We start from the raw sequence: 18,162 nt of genomic DNA on the forward strand, positions 1-18,162 counted from the left end.
TGAGATGTTTTACATTTAATATCATTCGATACTTTTTCCTCTGCTCACCGGGTATAGCACGTTTCTCCCTAAGGAAAACATTATTAACAAAATCACCCTCCTCCGGTGTACATTTCTGGATAACACCATCCCTTTCATATTGTATTATCATCTCCTGTAAAGCTAACTTTTCATCCTGTTTAAATTGGATAGTATGAGCTGGTTTCATTTGAACAGGAGGGGACAAAAAATCAATTGCACATCCAGAAATACATTGAATAATAAAAGGATCAGAGGTATACATTTTCCAAGTAGATATAAATAATTTAGTTCTGCCCCCATGCAAATGGGTTACCTTATCCTTTAATTCCTCCTTTTGAATGTGTGTTGCTTGTGGTGTTGTTTGTGGTTGTTCCATGTCCTTGTATTCCCCCGAAAGGTGTTTGTCCCCCCTCCTTGACCTTTCCATGGTTGACCTTTGCCTAAAAAAGGAAACCTTTTCTGGCCATGGGACGGGTACGGGGAAAATCTCCTTGTGGTTTTTGCCACTCGAATAGAATCGTTCATGTCTTTAATCTTATCTTTAATGTTGCTCCCAAATAACTTGTCACTAACAGGATAGGAAGCGGTACAGAGAGCGTTGAGGTCATCTCTAATTTCACCGCGAAGTGACTGTCTTCTATAAATATCCAAACTATGAGAGGCATTGGTGAGCAAAGCGACTCCATCCGAAATATTTTCCTGTACTTCTTTGTTATCTCCTTTCACCATCTCCATAGCCCTGCAAACAGCAGTAATGCCTTTCATAAGCGATACCTGCACTTTCTGCAAGGATGCGTCCCTCATTCTAGAGGCAGGGGATATCTGTTTAAAAACCTCCTCATTGCATTGGACAACCTCTAGTCTAGAGCAATTTGCTGGCACTGGATATTTTTCAGAGAGAGCAGTAATCGTATCCTTGGGCAGACCGTCACATAAAACCTGTGTAACACCAGTTGAAACATTCTCTGCCAGCACCTTCCCTTTCACTTCTGTCCTGCCTACCACATTCTCGAAATATGAGAATGCCTGCTCCATCATCCCTGCATCTCTACTACTGCCTGGCACCATATCAACTGACCGCGAAAGGTCAGCATTACATTCTACATCTTTACTGCCTGACCGCGAAAGGTCAGCATTACTTACATCTTTACTGCCTGATCGCGAAAGATCAGACTCAATGTCATCATTACATATTGGCCGCGAAAGGCCAATATTGACATTAGCATCTTCCTCCTCCATTTCATTAAAACGGTCAAAGGCCTCCTTCACCAATTTGTTGGCACTGGATATTTTTCAGAGAGAGCAGTAATCGTATCCTTGGGCAGACCGTCACATAAAACCTGTGTAACACCAGTTGAAACATTCTCTGCCAGCACCTTCCCTTTCACTTCTGTCCTGCCTACCACATTCTCGAAATATGAGAATGCCTGCTCCATCATCCCTGCATCTCTACTACTGCCTGGCACCATATCAACTGACCGCGAAAGGTCAGCATTACATTCTACATCTTTACTGCCTGACCGCGAAAGGTCAGCATTACTTACATCTTTACTGCCTGATCGCGAAAGATCAGACTCAATGTCATCATTACATATTGGCCGCGAAAGGCCAATATTGACATTAGCATCTTCCTCCTCCATTTCATTAAAACGGTCAAAGGCCTCCTTCATTTGGCTCACCACTGGCACCAATGCCATCAACACACTGAGTTGCTGTTTTATTTCATTAAAGTCCAGTTCACTGCTACCAACGCTACTACTACCAGCACCGTAACTGCTCCCCTCCGTTTTCTTTCCTTTACCTTTCCCCTTCACACCTCTTACACTTCCTTTCCCAACACATTCCTTCTCGCTCGCCCCGTCTTTCACTTTACCACCTCCTTTCCCTTTCTTATCGTCCGCTCGGCTACTCTCGATTGTTTCTTTCTCCATCACTGACTCGGAACCAAAAATGGCGTTCATTGTTTGTAAACAAAGGGACCGAGATGGCAGGCGATAAATAGGTGTTAAACTATTGTTTAAAATTGCACAAGTTTTACGAATATATACACTATCCAGATGAATGAATTCACAACATATAAATTGAACACAATTCCGTTTGAAAATATAGAATAATAATAATATAGTAATTTAAATCAAATTGAAGTTGGTGGGCTCCAGTGATCAACGCTAAAGCAACGCTAAAAAGTGATCACGTGACGCAGCGCTTCCTCCAAGTGGCTCCTATCAGCATTAAAGTAGACGGAATAATAATAATAACAATTATTATTATTATTATTATTACTATTACTATTGTTATTAATATCATAATTATGGCGATGAGGAAGAGAAGGAGATGGAGAAGAAGAAGAAGAAGAAGAAGAAGAAGAAGAAGAAGAAGAAGAAGAAGAAGAAGAAGAAGAAGAAGAAGAAGAATAAGAAGAAGAAGAAGAAGAAGAAGAAGAAGAAGAAGAAGAAGAAGAAGAAGAAGAAAAAGAAGGAACTTGTTCAAAATGTCAAAGGCAGGAGTCTGAGAATCTGACAGTATCACGCCACTCACCTTTGGGCCAATCCTTCCCTGATCTTTCTGGGTGTGCTGGACGCACTATTGGGAGGACTGGACAAGGGGGACAGAACTGGTGATGCGATGGCGTCCAGCTTGGACTGTTGACTGTTGGTGTCGGTTGTAATGATTAAAGAAGATGATGCCATGGTGGAATCTGGGCTGGTGGTCTCCACAGAGGTGGTCGGGCTTGATGACGGTATCAGGACAGCAGCAGTAGCATTAGGATTGGTCATGTCACCACCAACGGCCAGACCACTCTCAGGATCAGCAGCAGAACGGCCCCATGAAAACCAAGAGGATTTCTTCTTTTTCTTGGGCATATGCTCCTTCTCTAAATTTTTAACAGCGTTCTGAAATTTTTAAAATATTGATAATAATTAAAAACTAATGTTTATAAAAATGAATATTGCACCGATGAATCCAAACTTTTTGTTAAAGTTGTATAATCATAAATCAACCAATGAACAGCATGGAATTGGTAGCTGTGTCAAATTTAGACTTGGCGGATAGGGTAGGCACTAGTTTGGTGATAGATGGAAAGTAAATGACACTTCCAGCAGGGAAAATAAGATGACAGACATAGATGAAAGATGAGATCCAGATAAACAAAAGATGAAACGGAATTGTACCCAGTCTGAGACAAAAATCAAAACCTCACCTAGAGCTTTGCCCAAAATAAAAGTGCAGATATATAACCAAAAAGCTAGAAAGTAATAGCTAGTTTTGTGATACAGGAAGAAAGGGATAAACCCTGAAAGATTTCATTGATTTTAATGGAATTATTTTAGTTAAACATTAATGAAAAGGGGAGACAAAAACTTGAATTTCAAAAACAAAAATTGCATTACAAACAAACATGATATGATCAAAACACGTGCATTCAACACAGAGACATTCTTCAGACCTATGACTAGCAATCAATTTAAAAACTGAATATTTTTCACAGACCATATGGCAGCAAATATAGATTCAAGTCAATACGCTTGCAAAGTGTAAAATGACGATGAAAAGAATTGAAAGGTGGAGGCAATATTGGCAGAAATTTTACATATCTGAACTTGGATAACGTGGTAAAACTATACTTTATCATATTTCACATAACAGTAGTAACTTCATCCATATGGACAAATCTACACAGAAAAGCATGCCCATTTATAGAAAGAAGATCTATATCCATGAAGGTAAAATGAATATGACAAAATACGCCCATCGATAATGCAACATTTCCCATATTTCATCATGCGACATCCATTTATTTTGGGGGCAACAGCAACCCATCGATGGTCAGATCAGGAGTGAAGAAAGCGATGAATGATTCGATTTAAAGGAATAATTAACACAGAAATCATAAATACATATCTTGAGTGATCTATAGATAGGACAAAATTGATATCACCACTCAGATCTTTGTTAATTTTTATAGACAGTCATTTTGATGATTAGTTCTCACTAGATTATAATCAGACAATAAACATTCAAGATTACATCTAATTTTGTTATATCTGACTGGCAAAAATTGTATTTTACCTAAATGCCTAAATTAGTACAGGGGCATGGTAGTGGTATTTAAGGTAGAACTAGTTAAAACAGCCCCCCCCCCCCCCCCCCAACTTCCCAAATTATGTAAAAGATCATCCAAAAAAATCAGTGTGCCTCGGTTGGGGATTGAACCTCATACCTTCTATCTAATTACAGGTCAAATGCAAGGCTAATGTTTTGGGATTATTTTTTTTTTTTTTTTGGTATTTTTCTGGTTTGCTTTGCCTGGCACTATTTTATAGACTCCATTTCAAATCTTTATCTGAGACAGACTGCCGATGGGATTGCCATCCAAAATGTACAAAGTCTTATTTATCAACAAAATAAATATTATGAAGCTGACGCTGAAGAAAAGTAAAATCATTATAAACGAATACACAAGACAGAATGGGCGACAGTATTGGAAAAAAAAAAGCTGAGACTGAATTTAAAAATACATATAAAGAAAATTAAGATCAGAAATATACACCCAGAAGGCAATATTGAAAGTAGCTGCAATTCATTTATTGTCAAATTTACAAGAAGTTTAAAAAATGATTTTGAAAGATTTTAGTTCATGGCTATTATTTAGGCTTGATACAGAAGTGGGCAACATGTTTTATTTTTTTTTTTTTTTAAGCAATGTCAAGAGTAAAACTGGTGAAAATATAGGGTGAATTGCATGAATAGTAACCAAAAAAAAAAGTAAAATAAAAGACTACACTACCGTACTCTGGAAAATCCATATTTAAAAATTTGGCCAGAAAACTTGTCCTTCAAATATCGATCGATTTAAATGACCCTCATCTTAGCTAGAACTTTCAACTCCGGGACTTCATTGAAGACTTCACAAAGTCTCAGGATTGAGAGCTTTTGCAAAGACGTGGGTCATTTAAATCGATCGATATATGAAGGACGAGTTTTCTGGCCAAATTTTTAAATATGTGTTTTTCCAGAGTACAGCAGTACATTGGGAGGGAAAGTGAATCATTTCTAAGATTTCAATGTCAGGAATTCAATGAAAACACCACTCTGCTCTTATGGATTGGAAATAACAAGCAGGAGAGGTAACTCTAAATAAAGTTTGTTTCTTTTGTGTTTCTTTTCTGTTTTTGGGGGGTTTTTTTTTGCTCTTATAAAATTAATTTATTTTTTCATATATTCTCTCCTCTATATATTTGGAAGAGGGATCATAAAAAAAATTTTTTAAAAAGATTTTGAATCAACATAATTTATACATAAGCGTGCTTGACAGCAGAAATAACAAATACAAGAGTATCTTCAACTTTATAGCTGTCTACTTATTCAAGTGGTGTGTAAAGACCAGATATGGCACACATCATAGTTTATGATCCAAGTTGGGGATGAATAAATTTACTTATCTTATCTCTCTCTCTCTCAATAAATAGAATCATTTCCAAATCCACCAGAATCAAATCCCATGTCTAAATACCAAAACATTGAGTGCTAAATCCACACATTTAATCCATCATAATGACATACAGGCTTAAGGGTGGAAAAGCAGGGTCTGGTTACAAATTTTTAACTTACCACTGATCGCTGAATAGGATATAAACGAAACGAAATATTTCAATTGTTGTATTTTTTATTTATTTTTTTTCTCAGTGAGTGCCTTAAGCAAAGCAAGACAAAATGAAAATGAAATGTAAGCCAAAGTTCAAGCCTATTTAATTTAAATTCAAAATTATCCAAGTCACAATGACCAACACTACTGTACTGTACTGTATACTGTTATATTCTCAAACAAGACATTAAAAATTTAGGCCAGGAAACTTCTCCTTCAAATATAGATGGATTATAAAATGAGCCCTAATGACCTTGCACAAGTCTCAGGTTTGAGAGTTTTAACCCAGATGAGGGTTGTCAATTCAGTTTGTCGTCGTCGTCATTATCATCATCATCATCATCACTACTTTTTCAACAATGTTCAAATGATAAGTCCCAAATATTATATTATAATCAACTGATTTTGAAAGACTAGTTTTCCTTCCGAAATTGAAATGTGTTGTTTCAGTGTACAGCAGTGTGTTTATTCATTGCCAAAACGAACCCTAATCAGCACGGTTGTAAAAAGACCTTGTTAGTCTATGAAAAATAATCAACTATCAGTGACTAAAAAGGTCACATTGCACAAATTTTTAATGTCCAAAGACGGAAAGCAATCAAGAATTCATCATAACTGTACAAAGTGTAAATGTTTGCTCGAGCTTGAAGAATAATAATGGAAGTGAATGTAAGCTTCAATTAATTCAAAACAGTTCAAATGAACGTTCGTTTCCTTTATACAAACAGGATGAATGAACAACAATAATAAACTTCACATTATTATTTATGTCAACCAAAAGGGGCATCCAAAGTATTCTTACCTCAGGCAAGGTCCTTTGGAAGACGATTTGTGAGAGAACCATGGGGCCGGCAGCCGTCCAGTTGTAGAACCTGGGGAAGAAAGAGTTTGTACAAAAATATAACATTTATTATTCAAATGACAAAAACATCAGGATTCCTCCTTCCAATAGGTTATTTATAGATTTTGTTTTTCACTGTATTTTTCTTATATATATATATTTTTTCAATTTAAACTCAAATTGATAGTTCGTTAGTTTTTCCATTGTTATTTAAGGGTATATTATTATTATCACTACTTTTTCAACAATGTTCAAATGATAAGAGACCCAAATATTTTATCTTGTCACATGGAATTATGTCATTTTGAATAGAAAATGACAGAAACGTCCATACCTAATGATGAAGAAATAGCTGTTTGACAAACCATTAAATTGGTCAATGGTAGTTAATTGAGAAAATCATGATCCTTTATGAGCCCCCCACCCCCACCAACCTTCTCCATTCCAATTTACACACACAACACACAAAAATCATCCCAAACTCAACTCACTTGTCGTGTATTTTGACAACCAAGTCAGGGTTCATGGGTAGGTTCGGCTGCTCCGCCAAATCTTCAAATGTCACTATTTTCTGCATGAACTTTTCCAACGACACTCCCTCGGGGTCGTTGAGACCTCCGCACAGGGACAGCGACACGGGGCCCAAATGGCGTACCTCGGAAGGCGTGAAGCTGACAGGGCCTCCAATGGAACCCTCCACAGAGTTGGGGGACTGAGGGAGGGAGAGGCCACGGCCAGACTCGGCATCTTCCTCTGTCTCTCTGGATGGAAAGAATAATTCATTGCTTTTATGTGAGATGAGTGGTATTTACTGAGTTAGAACTAATGTTTAACAACAACGATAATAATAATAATAATAATAATAATAATAATGATAATAATAATAATCATCATTAGTAGCACCATTATTATTATTATTATTATTATTACCATTATTATTATTATTATTATTATTATTATTATTATTATTATTATTATTATTATTATATCATCATCATCATTATTATTATTCATCATATCATTTAAATGTATTATTATTATTATATATATTATAATTATATTATTATTATTATTATTATTATTATTATTATTATTATTATTAATTTTATTATCAATATTATTATTTTTATTATTAGGACTTTTATTATGAGATGATGATGATGATGATGATGATGATGACAACGACGACGACAAACTGAATTGACAAAATTCAACTGTCCTCAAAAGTAAAGACCAACATTCTCCCCTTTTAGTTCCATCTAACAACAATGTGAATAAAAATTAGTATAACACATCCCTGAATTTCAATGATAATCTGAATTCTCTATATCTGAAATGTCATTAAAATCTAAGGTAGTGAATGAGATTTCAACAGACTGCAATAGGCCATCTATACCTGGGTCTACCAAGATATATCTTGGCCATTTCTGGATCGTCCATACTGGTCAGGTCATCAAGATAGATGCCGTCTGTGACGTCCACCCCTTTGTTAGCCTTGGACCGACCCCAGATGGACATGAAACCACCTTGATGGCTCTTGGCTGGAAAAGAAATAGACAAAAATTGATGAAGTCAGGGCAACATGGCAGGTCAAAGCTACTGACGGAGAGAAGAGTAATAATAATAAACACAAATGAATATAACAGCTTTAAAAAAAAAAGAACAATAAACCAAACACGTTGAGTTTCGGGCTCAAAACCCTTCAGCCAACAACAAAAACAATAAAAACATTAATACATCACTTGAAATCCAAACAGATGGACAACAGAGTTGTATTCAATAATTCAACCAACAGGATTTTTTAATTTTCTTGGAACTCTACTAAATCATCATGCAGTACACAAACCTAAAAATTACGTCAAATTATAAGGCATAGTCAGTCCTAGAGTCAGGCTCAGTGCTGATGGTGACAAAAAGGGAAAAAGGAGGGAAATTATGAATGGTTTTCTTTACGCCACATTTTTACTTCACCAACCCCCGCTTTTAGAGCCATTGAGAAGATAAACTACTCTAGCTATCTTCTGGATAGTGGGGAAGCTGCACCAGTTTGGTCCACCACACATCAAATCTCTCAAAGCCAGAAAATTTGATTGAGGAAAATGTCATTTTTTAAAGGAGGAAATTCCTCCTCTGACACAAAAATCGCGGATTTCCGCGGATCCGAGGAAAACCATCAGCACTGCAGGCTATAAGCAAAAGGAAGGCTACCATGTCCATGATGAAATCAACACTTACTGTCAACCACTTTGTCAGCTCCCAGTCCAATCTTGGACTCCTCATCTTTGATCTCTGACTGTTTGGGCAATTCTCCCCACTGCCAGGTGGCGTTGTTGTCCAGACAATAGGCCGAGTTATCAAAGTCTTCCTCTGTGTTGTGATGTCTGTCCAACTCTGTGTCACTCTTCGGGATCGATGGTCGGGTACCTATAGGGCTGTAACATCAAATTGAAAAGGAAAGAATATAATAATAATAATAATAATAATAATAATAATAATAATAATAATAATAATAATAATAATAATAATAATAATAACAGTAATAATGATAGTAATAATAATACAGTGGAACCTCCCGATTACGACACCTCCGAATAACGACAACCTCCTGATAACGACATTGACCCGTGGTCCCGATTTTTTTTCTATTTAAGATCAGCAAACATAACCTCCAAATAACGACGCACTTTTTGATAAAACCTCAGAATAACGACATCATTTTGGCGATTTTCGGCAGTTTTCGTAGATATCTGATACTAAAAATACTGAGTATGAGTACTCAAACGTTTATAAAAACGATTCCCGCTTGAACCAATGAGAACGCAGCTTTTTTTGACGAATCTTGGCTGATATGCATTAATAAAAACCAAGGTATAAATGTAAGTGTAAGCAAGTAAACACAAAAATCTTGGAAAATGTGATATTATGTGGTGATAGAAGTAGTAGTAGTAGTAATAGTAGCAGTATTAGTATATAGTAAGTATAGTAGTATATATAGTAGTAGTAGTAGTAGTAGTAGTAGTAGTAGTAGAAGTAGTAGTAGTAGTAGTAGTAGTAGTAGTAGTAGTAGTAGTAGTAGTAGTAGTAGTAGTAGAAGTAGTAGTACTAATAATAATAATAATATTAATAATAATAGTAGTATTATAGTAGTAGTAGTAGTAGTAGTAGTAGCAGTAGTAGTAGTAGTAGTAGTAGTAGTAGTAGTAGTAGTAGTAGTAGTAGTAGTAGTAGTAGTAGTAGTAGTAGTAGTAGTAGTAGTAGTAGTGTTTTTGTGGGAGGAGGAGGAGGAATTTTGTTTGTTTTAAAGGGTTTTACAGCGCCTGTGACACATCTATGTCATATCAGCGCCAGTAAAAAGGACGAAAATTGGATAGTAAAAAACATTCTAGATTTACAATTGAAATGACATAAGAAAAAGTAAGACAAAGGGGAATGGTTTAAATAGGGAACAGATGTAGATTCCAGGAGCACACTATCAGTGTACTCAGTTCAGATCACCTAAAATTCTCATCCAGACACACGCATAAGAACCCTCTAAGAGGAATACACTACAATGTTTTGTTTGTTTTGTCAATGTTAATAAAAACTGGTCCCGCGGGCCTTACCACGCCCACTTTGTCCGCCATCTTGGAAACCTCTCAATAACGACACCTCCGGATAACAACATAAAAACTCGGTCCCGTGGCATGTCGTTATCGGGAGGTTCCACTGTAGTAATAATAATAATGATAATAATAATAATAATAATAATAATAATAATAATAATAATAATAATAATAGTAATGAGAGCTAAAACTAATTGGGGTTTTTAGGACATTTGGGTTGTCTTGTATTGTAAAAAAAATCTTCCTTATGCTACCAGAACACCAATTTTTACAATATCAGACCCCTTGTGAGGTGATGTGGCCTTGTGGTATGGTAATCGCCTTCAGACCAAAAGATCCAAGGTTCGAGTCCCGCTCTGAATGGCGCATAGTTGAGTCCGTTGAAAGACTCTATACTCAGATTATCTCACCTTAATCTAGTGTAAAAGGAGTACCTGGTCATTAATTGTACAGCTTTCTATCACAAAATTTTTTTTTTTTTTTTTAAAATCATAATATCATATGACAGGCATTATGTCTCATCCTGCATGTTAAATGTTGCTGTTGGCAAGGGATTGCTAGTAAAGCACTTTCAGCACCGTTAGTGGATACTGTGCTATACAAAAACTCTAGATACACTGCATCAGATCGGTAATCAGGGGGTTCGATCTTTTATTTTTTCTCTCTGCTTTGGTATTTTCATAAACACTTCTTCCAATTTTTACACTTGGTCCTTAACACTGTCCAATTCAATCAGATAAAATAATAGATTCTATAAACTGTGGCTACCATATTCAAACTCAAGCTCATTCAAGCTCATTCAAACAAAATGTCAATAAAATAAATCTACTCCAGTTTTCTCTCTGAATTTATTAAATGAATGGAATCATTGGAATCTACTCCCTAAAAGTTGCTTTACTTTAATTATTACTGTAATTTTTTTTATAACATAGAAAAACATTTACCTGCAGATGGGGGACGCCTCCGGGTCGCTGTAAGGTGTCATGAATGGGTTGGATCCTCCAGTGCTCATCAACCTGTGACTGGTTGTGCCTTGAATGTTGTCAAAATGCATGGACTTTATCTGAGGGGAGCTGGAACTGCGAACCGAGTATAAATGCCGGACCATTTCAGCGCTGTCGTCGGATGAATCTGATACTTCCAACTCAAAAACTTCCTCCGACATGGTCTCAGGCACTGACGCGGATCTGGAGCTCGACTTGGAAGGAAATGCCTTTTGCTTCTTCTTCTTCTTGAGAACTTTTCGGCGCGGTTTGCTGTTACCACACTTTGGGTCGTCTATAGGACTGTCGTCACTGTTATTCTGACCTTTGACCTGGGATTCATGAACTTGCTCCAGCTCTGCCTGTCTGTGTAACTCTTTCATGCCCCTTTCCATGAGCTCAATGCTGGAACTGGAAGGGAGAGGAGATGTGGCCAGATAGGCTGGTACATCCTGCTGTGAGAAAAAAAAATGTGAACAACCATGAAAAAACAGTTACAAGTAATTTGAAACCAGTTCTCAAACAGTGATATTTAAAAAGTAAAAAATAAAGGAGCAGTTATATAGCGCAATATCCACTAATTCTGCTCAAAGTGCTTTACAAGGGGCCCCAAGCAGACAGTAACATTTATATGTAGAGTGAAACATGAAGGCTATAAAGTGATATTCAAATGGTTTTTCAACAGGGACAACGCTGTTTGCAGCCAAGTACTCATTTTACATTAGAGTATGATGAGAGAATATATGAGTAAAGAGCCTTTTCCATGGACTTAAACTTGCGCTGCTCAGAGCAGGACTCAAACCCAGAACTACTGGTCCACAGGCGAGTGTGATACCAGTAGACCACAAAGCTGCAGCACACAAAGTAAAAATGACATAAAATGGAAAGATCTCATCTCTTCATTGGACACTTTCATGGTCGTCTCTGACAGCAAGATGAAAAGAGGAAGACCAAGAGGGTGACCACGGGGTTGTGGATAGCTCATATGGTAGGATCACAATCTCCCCGGCCAGGCAGAGTTGTCGTACCAGTAAGGTCGCTGGTTCAAGCCCCCATTGCCGCCGCAAAGTTTTTATTCTCTGTTGTATTCTGGCACTTTCCTACTCACTTCATTTCTTGTTATTATCAACATAAGTGCCTCCACTCGCTTTTCTGAATTAAAAACGTGGCCTACCTCTTCTTCTGACTCAATCTCTTGGACAAAAAAAGCCTCTCCAGAATCTCCAAGTTTCATCTGTAAATCTGAATGAACTCCGTTGACCTCAATGTCAACCTGAAAAATTCAAATAGTTTCAAAGATATAACTATAAATATAAGTATAACTATAACTATAACATACAGAACTCAATGGCTTCTAACACACCAAATTTCCAGCACATTCTGCAATACAGCATGCAGGAACTGGTTGACAAAATTTTACCCATACAAGTCATTAGCTCCCATGAATATCGGATTTAGGCACACTCGGATTCTAGCACTTTCTAGCACGCTTTTCAGCTTCTCATGGAGCATGATAGAATCCTGTGAGTATTGTGCTTTATGGTGAAAACTGAAACCGATTTGATATCAACATATCAATAATATAAAATTATAACAATAAAAACATTTATCCATAGAACTATGTAAAGAAATGCCTGCTGGGTAACAAAGGGAGATAGTTGTCCTACCCATCAAGGTCTCGGGTAGAATCCAACCCATATAATCAAATGATTAGTGAGTGTAGGATGGGTGTTGGTATAGGGACTCCCTTGTATTCGCCGTGGGTGGTGTATACTATGAAGGCTATGAAAGAAACGGAGGGTTATCATGTTCCATCAATGTTAAGACACCCTCATTAATCTTATGCATCAACCGAGATACCTTTAGATACCCTGTCCTATGTATTGGCTTGTGTCGATGTTCAACTGGCAGTCTGCGATTTGAGGTCGAACAACAACGACCTGTACGGCCTGTGTGTTGGCCGGGAATTCTGTTTGGGCTAAAAGTGGCCAGTGTTTTATATCGCACCCAAATATGGGCTCTCAGGCGATATGTGTTGGGCCTGTGTGTTGGCCAAAATTATGTTTTAGGCTATGTTACAGCCAAAGTAAATAATATGGGCAGTATTTTTGTATCGTACCCGGTAACATCCACATCTACCTCTCCACACTTTAAGTTTAAGGTCATAACGGCCTTCGCATCCACTGCGAGTTGTGAACACACCTTGTGACAAAGAATAATTATAATTGAGCATTTCTCTCTTCCCCATTCCTACCCCCCCCCCCCCCTCCTATCCCCATCTCTCTTAAACAGTACATACCACTTTTTCCTGGGAGCTAAGCATGAGAACTCCCAACTTTCCAAAGCGGACGTGGAATGGTGAGGAGACATAAGTTCCATCTTCTCGTTTGACGATAACAACATCGATGGCTCCAGTGAGCGTTGCAGGGTTAATTCCATTGTAAAATCCTTTCAAGCTTTGAACTACACGACCTACAAATGCTAAACTCATTGCTCTTTTCTACAACTACTTGAACCTGAACACTACCTCTAGAAGATCTGAAATGATAATGATAATAATGATACTGTGAATAATAATAATAATAATAATAATAATAATAATAATAATAATAATAATAATAATAATAATAATAATAACAATAATAATAACAATAATAATAATAACAACTATAATAATAATAGAAATAATAATAATAATAATAATATAATAATAATAATAATAATAATAATGATAATTATTATTATTATTATTATTATTATTATTATTATTATTATTATTATTATTATTATTATTATTATTTTTTATTATTATTATTATTATTATTATTATTATTATAATAACTGTAATACTTTGAATGAGGGCATTATATTCCACAAATATATCAATTCAAAAATAGAGGAATATCTTGTGATTTTCTTCATTGAATCTTTAAATGGGTTCCACACACGGACAGTTGGAGTTGGATTAAATAATTTCTCTACCAGACTTTAGAAAATACTTTTCACTGTTACAAAATAGACATAGTTAATATAAGACATATAATCCTAACCAAGGGGTAAAGACCATATCAAATTTCAGTAACGAAATATTTCACCCATTGTCTTCTTTCTAAATCACAGAGAAAATATTGACACCTTTTCTTTCAGTAGACATGACAAGCTAAGATTGTGTGGCATGATATAACACACTGCAAGTCAACTAATATGCTTTTAGTGATATAGGTAACAACTCGCAATAGCGAATGACAATACAAATTCAAATACAAAGGAAAAAGGAATGTTGGCAGCTTTTTTAATGAATCTATCTTGTTTCCCTCATACTCATAATCATAAGTTATTATATTTACACACAGTTCATTAAATCCGGAGTGAATCGGATAAATAACATTGCCACGAATCCAAAAAGATCACCGTTTCACGGAATTAAAAAGAAAATCAAGAAGTGTTCCTGAAACTGAAAGGAGGAACTGGTCAGCCGATTTATTTTACGATGCCAGTCCATTTAATTTTATGATTATGAGATATTGACATTCTAGATAGCAAAATAAGTATGAGCCTCGCCTGGTATGGATACTGTTTCATTACAATTATAACTAGACATCTATCATTACACTGCATACAACAGCAATGTAAATACACGAGTGTAAGTGTAATAATAATTATTCAATTATTCTCCTCTCTTTGGAAGTCGAGTCCAAAGTTCATCTCCAAGAGAGTTTTCTCACATTCACAAGAGAAAGGCGTACAACAAATAATTTTCCCTTCCATTGTAGAATATCAAATAAGTTATAATTATTTACTTACCTCTAAAAATCACTAATACAATCCATAGTCCGTGTCACCAATGACTTATGAGTTAAAGTTAATTATTATCCTATGTTTTGAAGTAAAGAATTTTTTAGCCTATATTATCCTTCTGCCTCTTCCTGTCTATTCCTAATCATAAAATTCCTGCTATTATCGGCACGTTCAAGATCAGACGATGGGAAATCGCACGATCATGTGACTTGACCTGCTGCATTTGGGTCAAACAGGAGGCAGACACCGAATAGAGAGTCGTGATTGGCTGAAATAGGGTTGGGTTATTCTATTTCATTGAAAGGGTGGGTAAGAGAGAGAGAGAGAGAGAGAGAGAGAGAGAGAGAGAGAGAGAGAGAGAGAGAGAGAGAGAGAGAGAGAGAGAGAGATTCTACTCATAACTTTACTTACGACGGCAGACGTGAAACCTACATAATGTCAACTTTCAACATTTAACCTTGACGTAAGTTTCCGCAAACATAACAAACGGTTTTCGTTCACTAAAACAGCGCGTGGTGGAAGTCATAACATCTTGAGTTTATGAATGGAAAGGCTAGAATGTATTTTATTCTTCTATATTATGACTTGTTAGAGAAATAATGAAATAAATCATTAAAAGATGCAAGTTGCCTGCGTGTAGTAATAATATTATGCACATTTTGTCCGAAGCAAATTTACCGCTGAAGCTGTATATAGATAGAATGCGCTTGGCCAAGGAGTTCACAACATTGCCATCCGGAAGTATAACGGACCAACACACAAACTCTGTGTAACCATGAACTTTTATAGTCTTGTTAATACAGTTTAGTGAGAACAACTCACAAACGCGGATGGCAAAAACAATAACAAAGGCCTGAGTGACGTCATCTGCATACTATCTATAGATAGAATGCGCTTGGCCTAGGAGTTCACAACATTGCCATCCGGCAGTATAACGGACCAACACACAAACTCTGTGTAACCGTAGTTATAGTCTGGTTAATAAAGTTTAGTGAGAACAACTCACAAACGCGGATGGCAAAAACAATAACAAAGGCCTGCGTGACGTCACTTTCAAACTATCTATAAATATATATATATATATATATATATATATATATATATATATATATATATATTATATATATATATATATATATATATATATACTGCTGAGCAACACATTTTGGGTGAGCCGTAGACGGAGATACTTTATCACTGCCGCTGGTGAGCGCTAGTCTAAAAGTGCAATCTTTTTTTCTGTTTTTTTTTTTTTTATGAACACTTGATGATTCCCATTTTATTCAGGAATAAATAAATAAAAATCAAATATATAATTTTAATTAAGATTGACTTAAATTGGCAGCTATTCATTCACGCCTTGGGTCGAGGGAGATACACTTTGTTTTATCTGGCATTGAATCTTCGATGGAGTCTATCAAACGTAGCTTCTCGTTCTCTCTCATGTCATCAAGATTTTACAATCTCGACGGCTAGTTTTCTTCTTTGTTTTTGTTGTTTGTTGTTTGTTGTTGTTTTGTTGTTTTTGTTTTTTTTTTGTTTTTTTTTTTTTGTTTTTTTTTTTTTTTTTTGGGGGGGGAGGGTTGTTTTTTTGTTGTTGTTGTTTTGATTTTTGTTTTTTGTTTTTGTTATTGTTTTTGTTTGTTTGTTTGTTTGTTTTGGTTTTGTTTTTTGTTTTTTTTTTTGTTTTATTATTTTATTTTTTTTTAAGTTAAGAATTCTATCTTAACTCTTAACTCACCTTCAAATTTAACGATGTGAAGCAAGACAATCTTGACTACATGTAAACTACTCTGGTAATCTTGTAACAACGGAACATATTGCCCATGTGTGTGTTTTTTTCCTTTTATCTTTCAACCGTTTTATAACACACAGTCCAACGTCAATGTTCAATGTTATTCTCCTCATTTAAAATGCATATTTAAACAGTAAAAATACAAGATTTATTATTAAGATGTCTTTCTGTATAGATTTAATGTTATTTGAACAATTTAGGTGAAATGTTTTTTCCTCGCTCAGAAAGTCGCCATTTGACCTTTATCTAAATACTGTACGTTAAAAACATGAAAAGTACGTCAATATCAAACTGACAGTGGCATCACACTGTGACTGTTAAAAAGCGAAGTGATCAATCAATACAACGATAAAGCAATTATGAAATAGTATTGATCTCCGAGGGGCGTTCGCCTGCACCCAAATTTGAAATGTCACTTCCGAATGGTTTATATTGTAAACAAAACAATAAATATCAACAAACTCTACACATCGAAATTGAAATGGCTGATGTGTAACTGTCCTCGTCATTCGAATAATTAAATACTTGTAACTGATTTTGTAATAAGTCGAAACCTCACAAAGGTGGTCTACACACTGTTTTGAATAAACACAACTGATACATCATTTACAACCATAAATCATGTTTACAACCTACTCAATACCAAATGACATCGGAAGATCTTTTGGCCTCTTTTTGGATCGCAGTATTGAATGTCAATAACAACACATGTTGCATAATCATAAGATAAAAGATAAATAAATGTAAAATAAGGCCAGCATTATCAGGGCAGCTTTTGTCAAGATTTTGAAATGAGGTGATAGCAAGAGAAAACAAATAAGCCTTATGCATTGTTGGTTTAAAAACAACAAGAAGAAAGAAAGAAAGAAAAGTCTGTCACCAAATGAGCGGCGAGCATTCTGTCGTGTTCTGTGGAAGTCTCAGGTTTGTGGCATTTTGACAAGCAGAGAAGATTTCGTCCATCCATATTCAGAGTGATCTTTTTCTGACCAACATCATTTTCTATAAATGAAAAAAAAAAAGTTTTCTTTCAGAGAATTGATTGGCCTAGCAAAAGGTGGGTAGAGATTTCCTACTGGATGAGGAATGTCTAGGTACCGTTTTATTTTCTGAGTTCAGGGAGGCCTGTACTACCGTACTCTTAAAAAAAAAAATCATATTTAAAATTTTGGCCAGAAAACTCGTCTTTCACATGTCGATCGATTCAAATGACCCTCGTCTTGGCAGAAACTCTCAAACCTGGAATGTTAAAGAAGACCATTGAAGTCCCAGGTTTTAATGGTTTTGGCAAAATGAAGGTCACTTTAATCGATGGACAATTAAACACGTTTTCTGGCCAAATTTTTGAATATGTGTTTTCTCAGAGTACGCCAGAATACTGAGACGTTTTAAAGATACACACCAATCTTCAAACTACCAATGAAGGACCAGGGAGAAAGAAGGGAGGAGGATGAAGAGGAGGGGGGAGAGGGCGG

The 18,162-nt window shown here is 35.9% G+C and overlaps 1 protein-coding gene across 5 annotated transcripts in view; it reads right to left on the reverse strand.

The window, feature by feature from the left end:
• LOC144956297 (phosphatidate phosphatase LPIN3-like) overlaps positions 1-17,384 on the reverse strand; it is a 31,288-nt gene extending 13,904 nt beyond the window's left edge. The window contains exons 1-9 of one of the 5 annotated variants that reach the window (XM_078886785.1): positions 16,634-17,384; positions 13,394-13,632; positions 12,269-12,367; positions 11,056-11,549; positions 8,745-8,941; positions 7,906-8,050; positions 7,001-7,270; positions 6,471-6,540; positions 2,560-2,915 (exon numbers count right to left, since the gene is read on the reverse strand). In XM_078886785.1, coding sequence (XP_078742911.1) covers positions 2,560-2,915; positions 6,471-6,540; positions 7,001-7,270; positions 7,906-8,050; positions 8,745-8,941; positions 11,056-11,549; positions 12,269-12,367; positions 13,394-13,585 — 1,823 coding nt within the window. In that variant the 5' untranslated portion in view covers positions 13,586-13,632; positions 16,634-17,384. Of the gene's footprint in view, positions 1-2,559; positions 2,916-6,470; positions 6,541-7,000; positions 7,271-7,905; positions 8,051-8,744; positions 8,942-11,055; positions 11,550-12,268; positions 12,368-13,393; positions 13,633-14,445; positions 14,766-14,898; positions 15,118-16,633 lie in introns of those variants that run through there. The other 4 variants (XM_078886788.1, XM_078886784.1, XM_078886787.1 and 1 more) reach the window with 4 other exon arrangements.
• Positions 17,385-18,162: the final 778 nt, after the last annotated feature.

The sequence above is a fragment of the Berghia stephanieae genome, chromosome 11 (genome assembly GCF_034508935.2).
Source record: "Berghia stephanieae isolate SIO BIC M18660-M18661 chromosome 11, UCSD_Bste_1.3, whole genome shotgun sequence".
Taxonomy (NCBI): domain Eukaryota; kingdom Metazoa; phylum Mollusca; class Gastropoda; order Nudibranchia; family Aeolidiidae; genus Berghia; species Berghia stephanieae.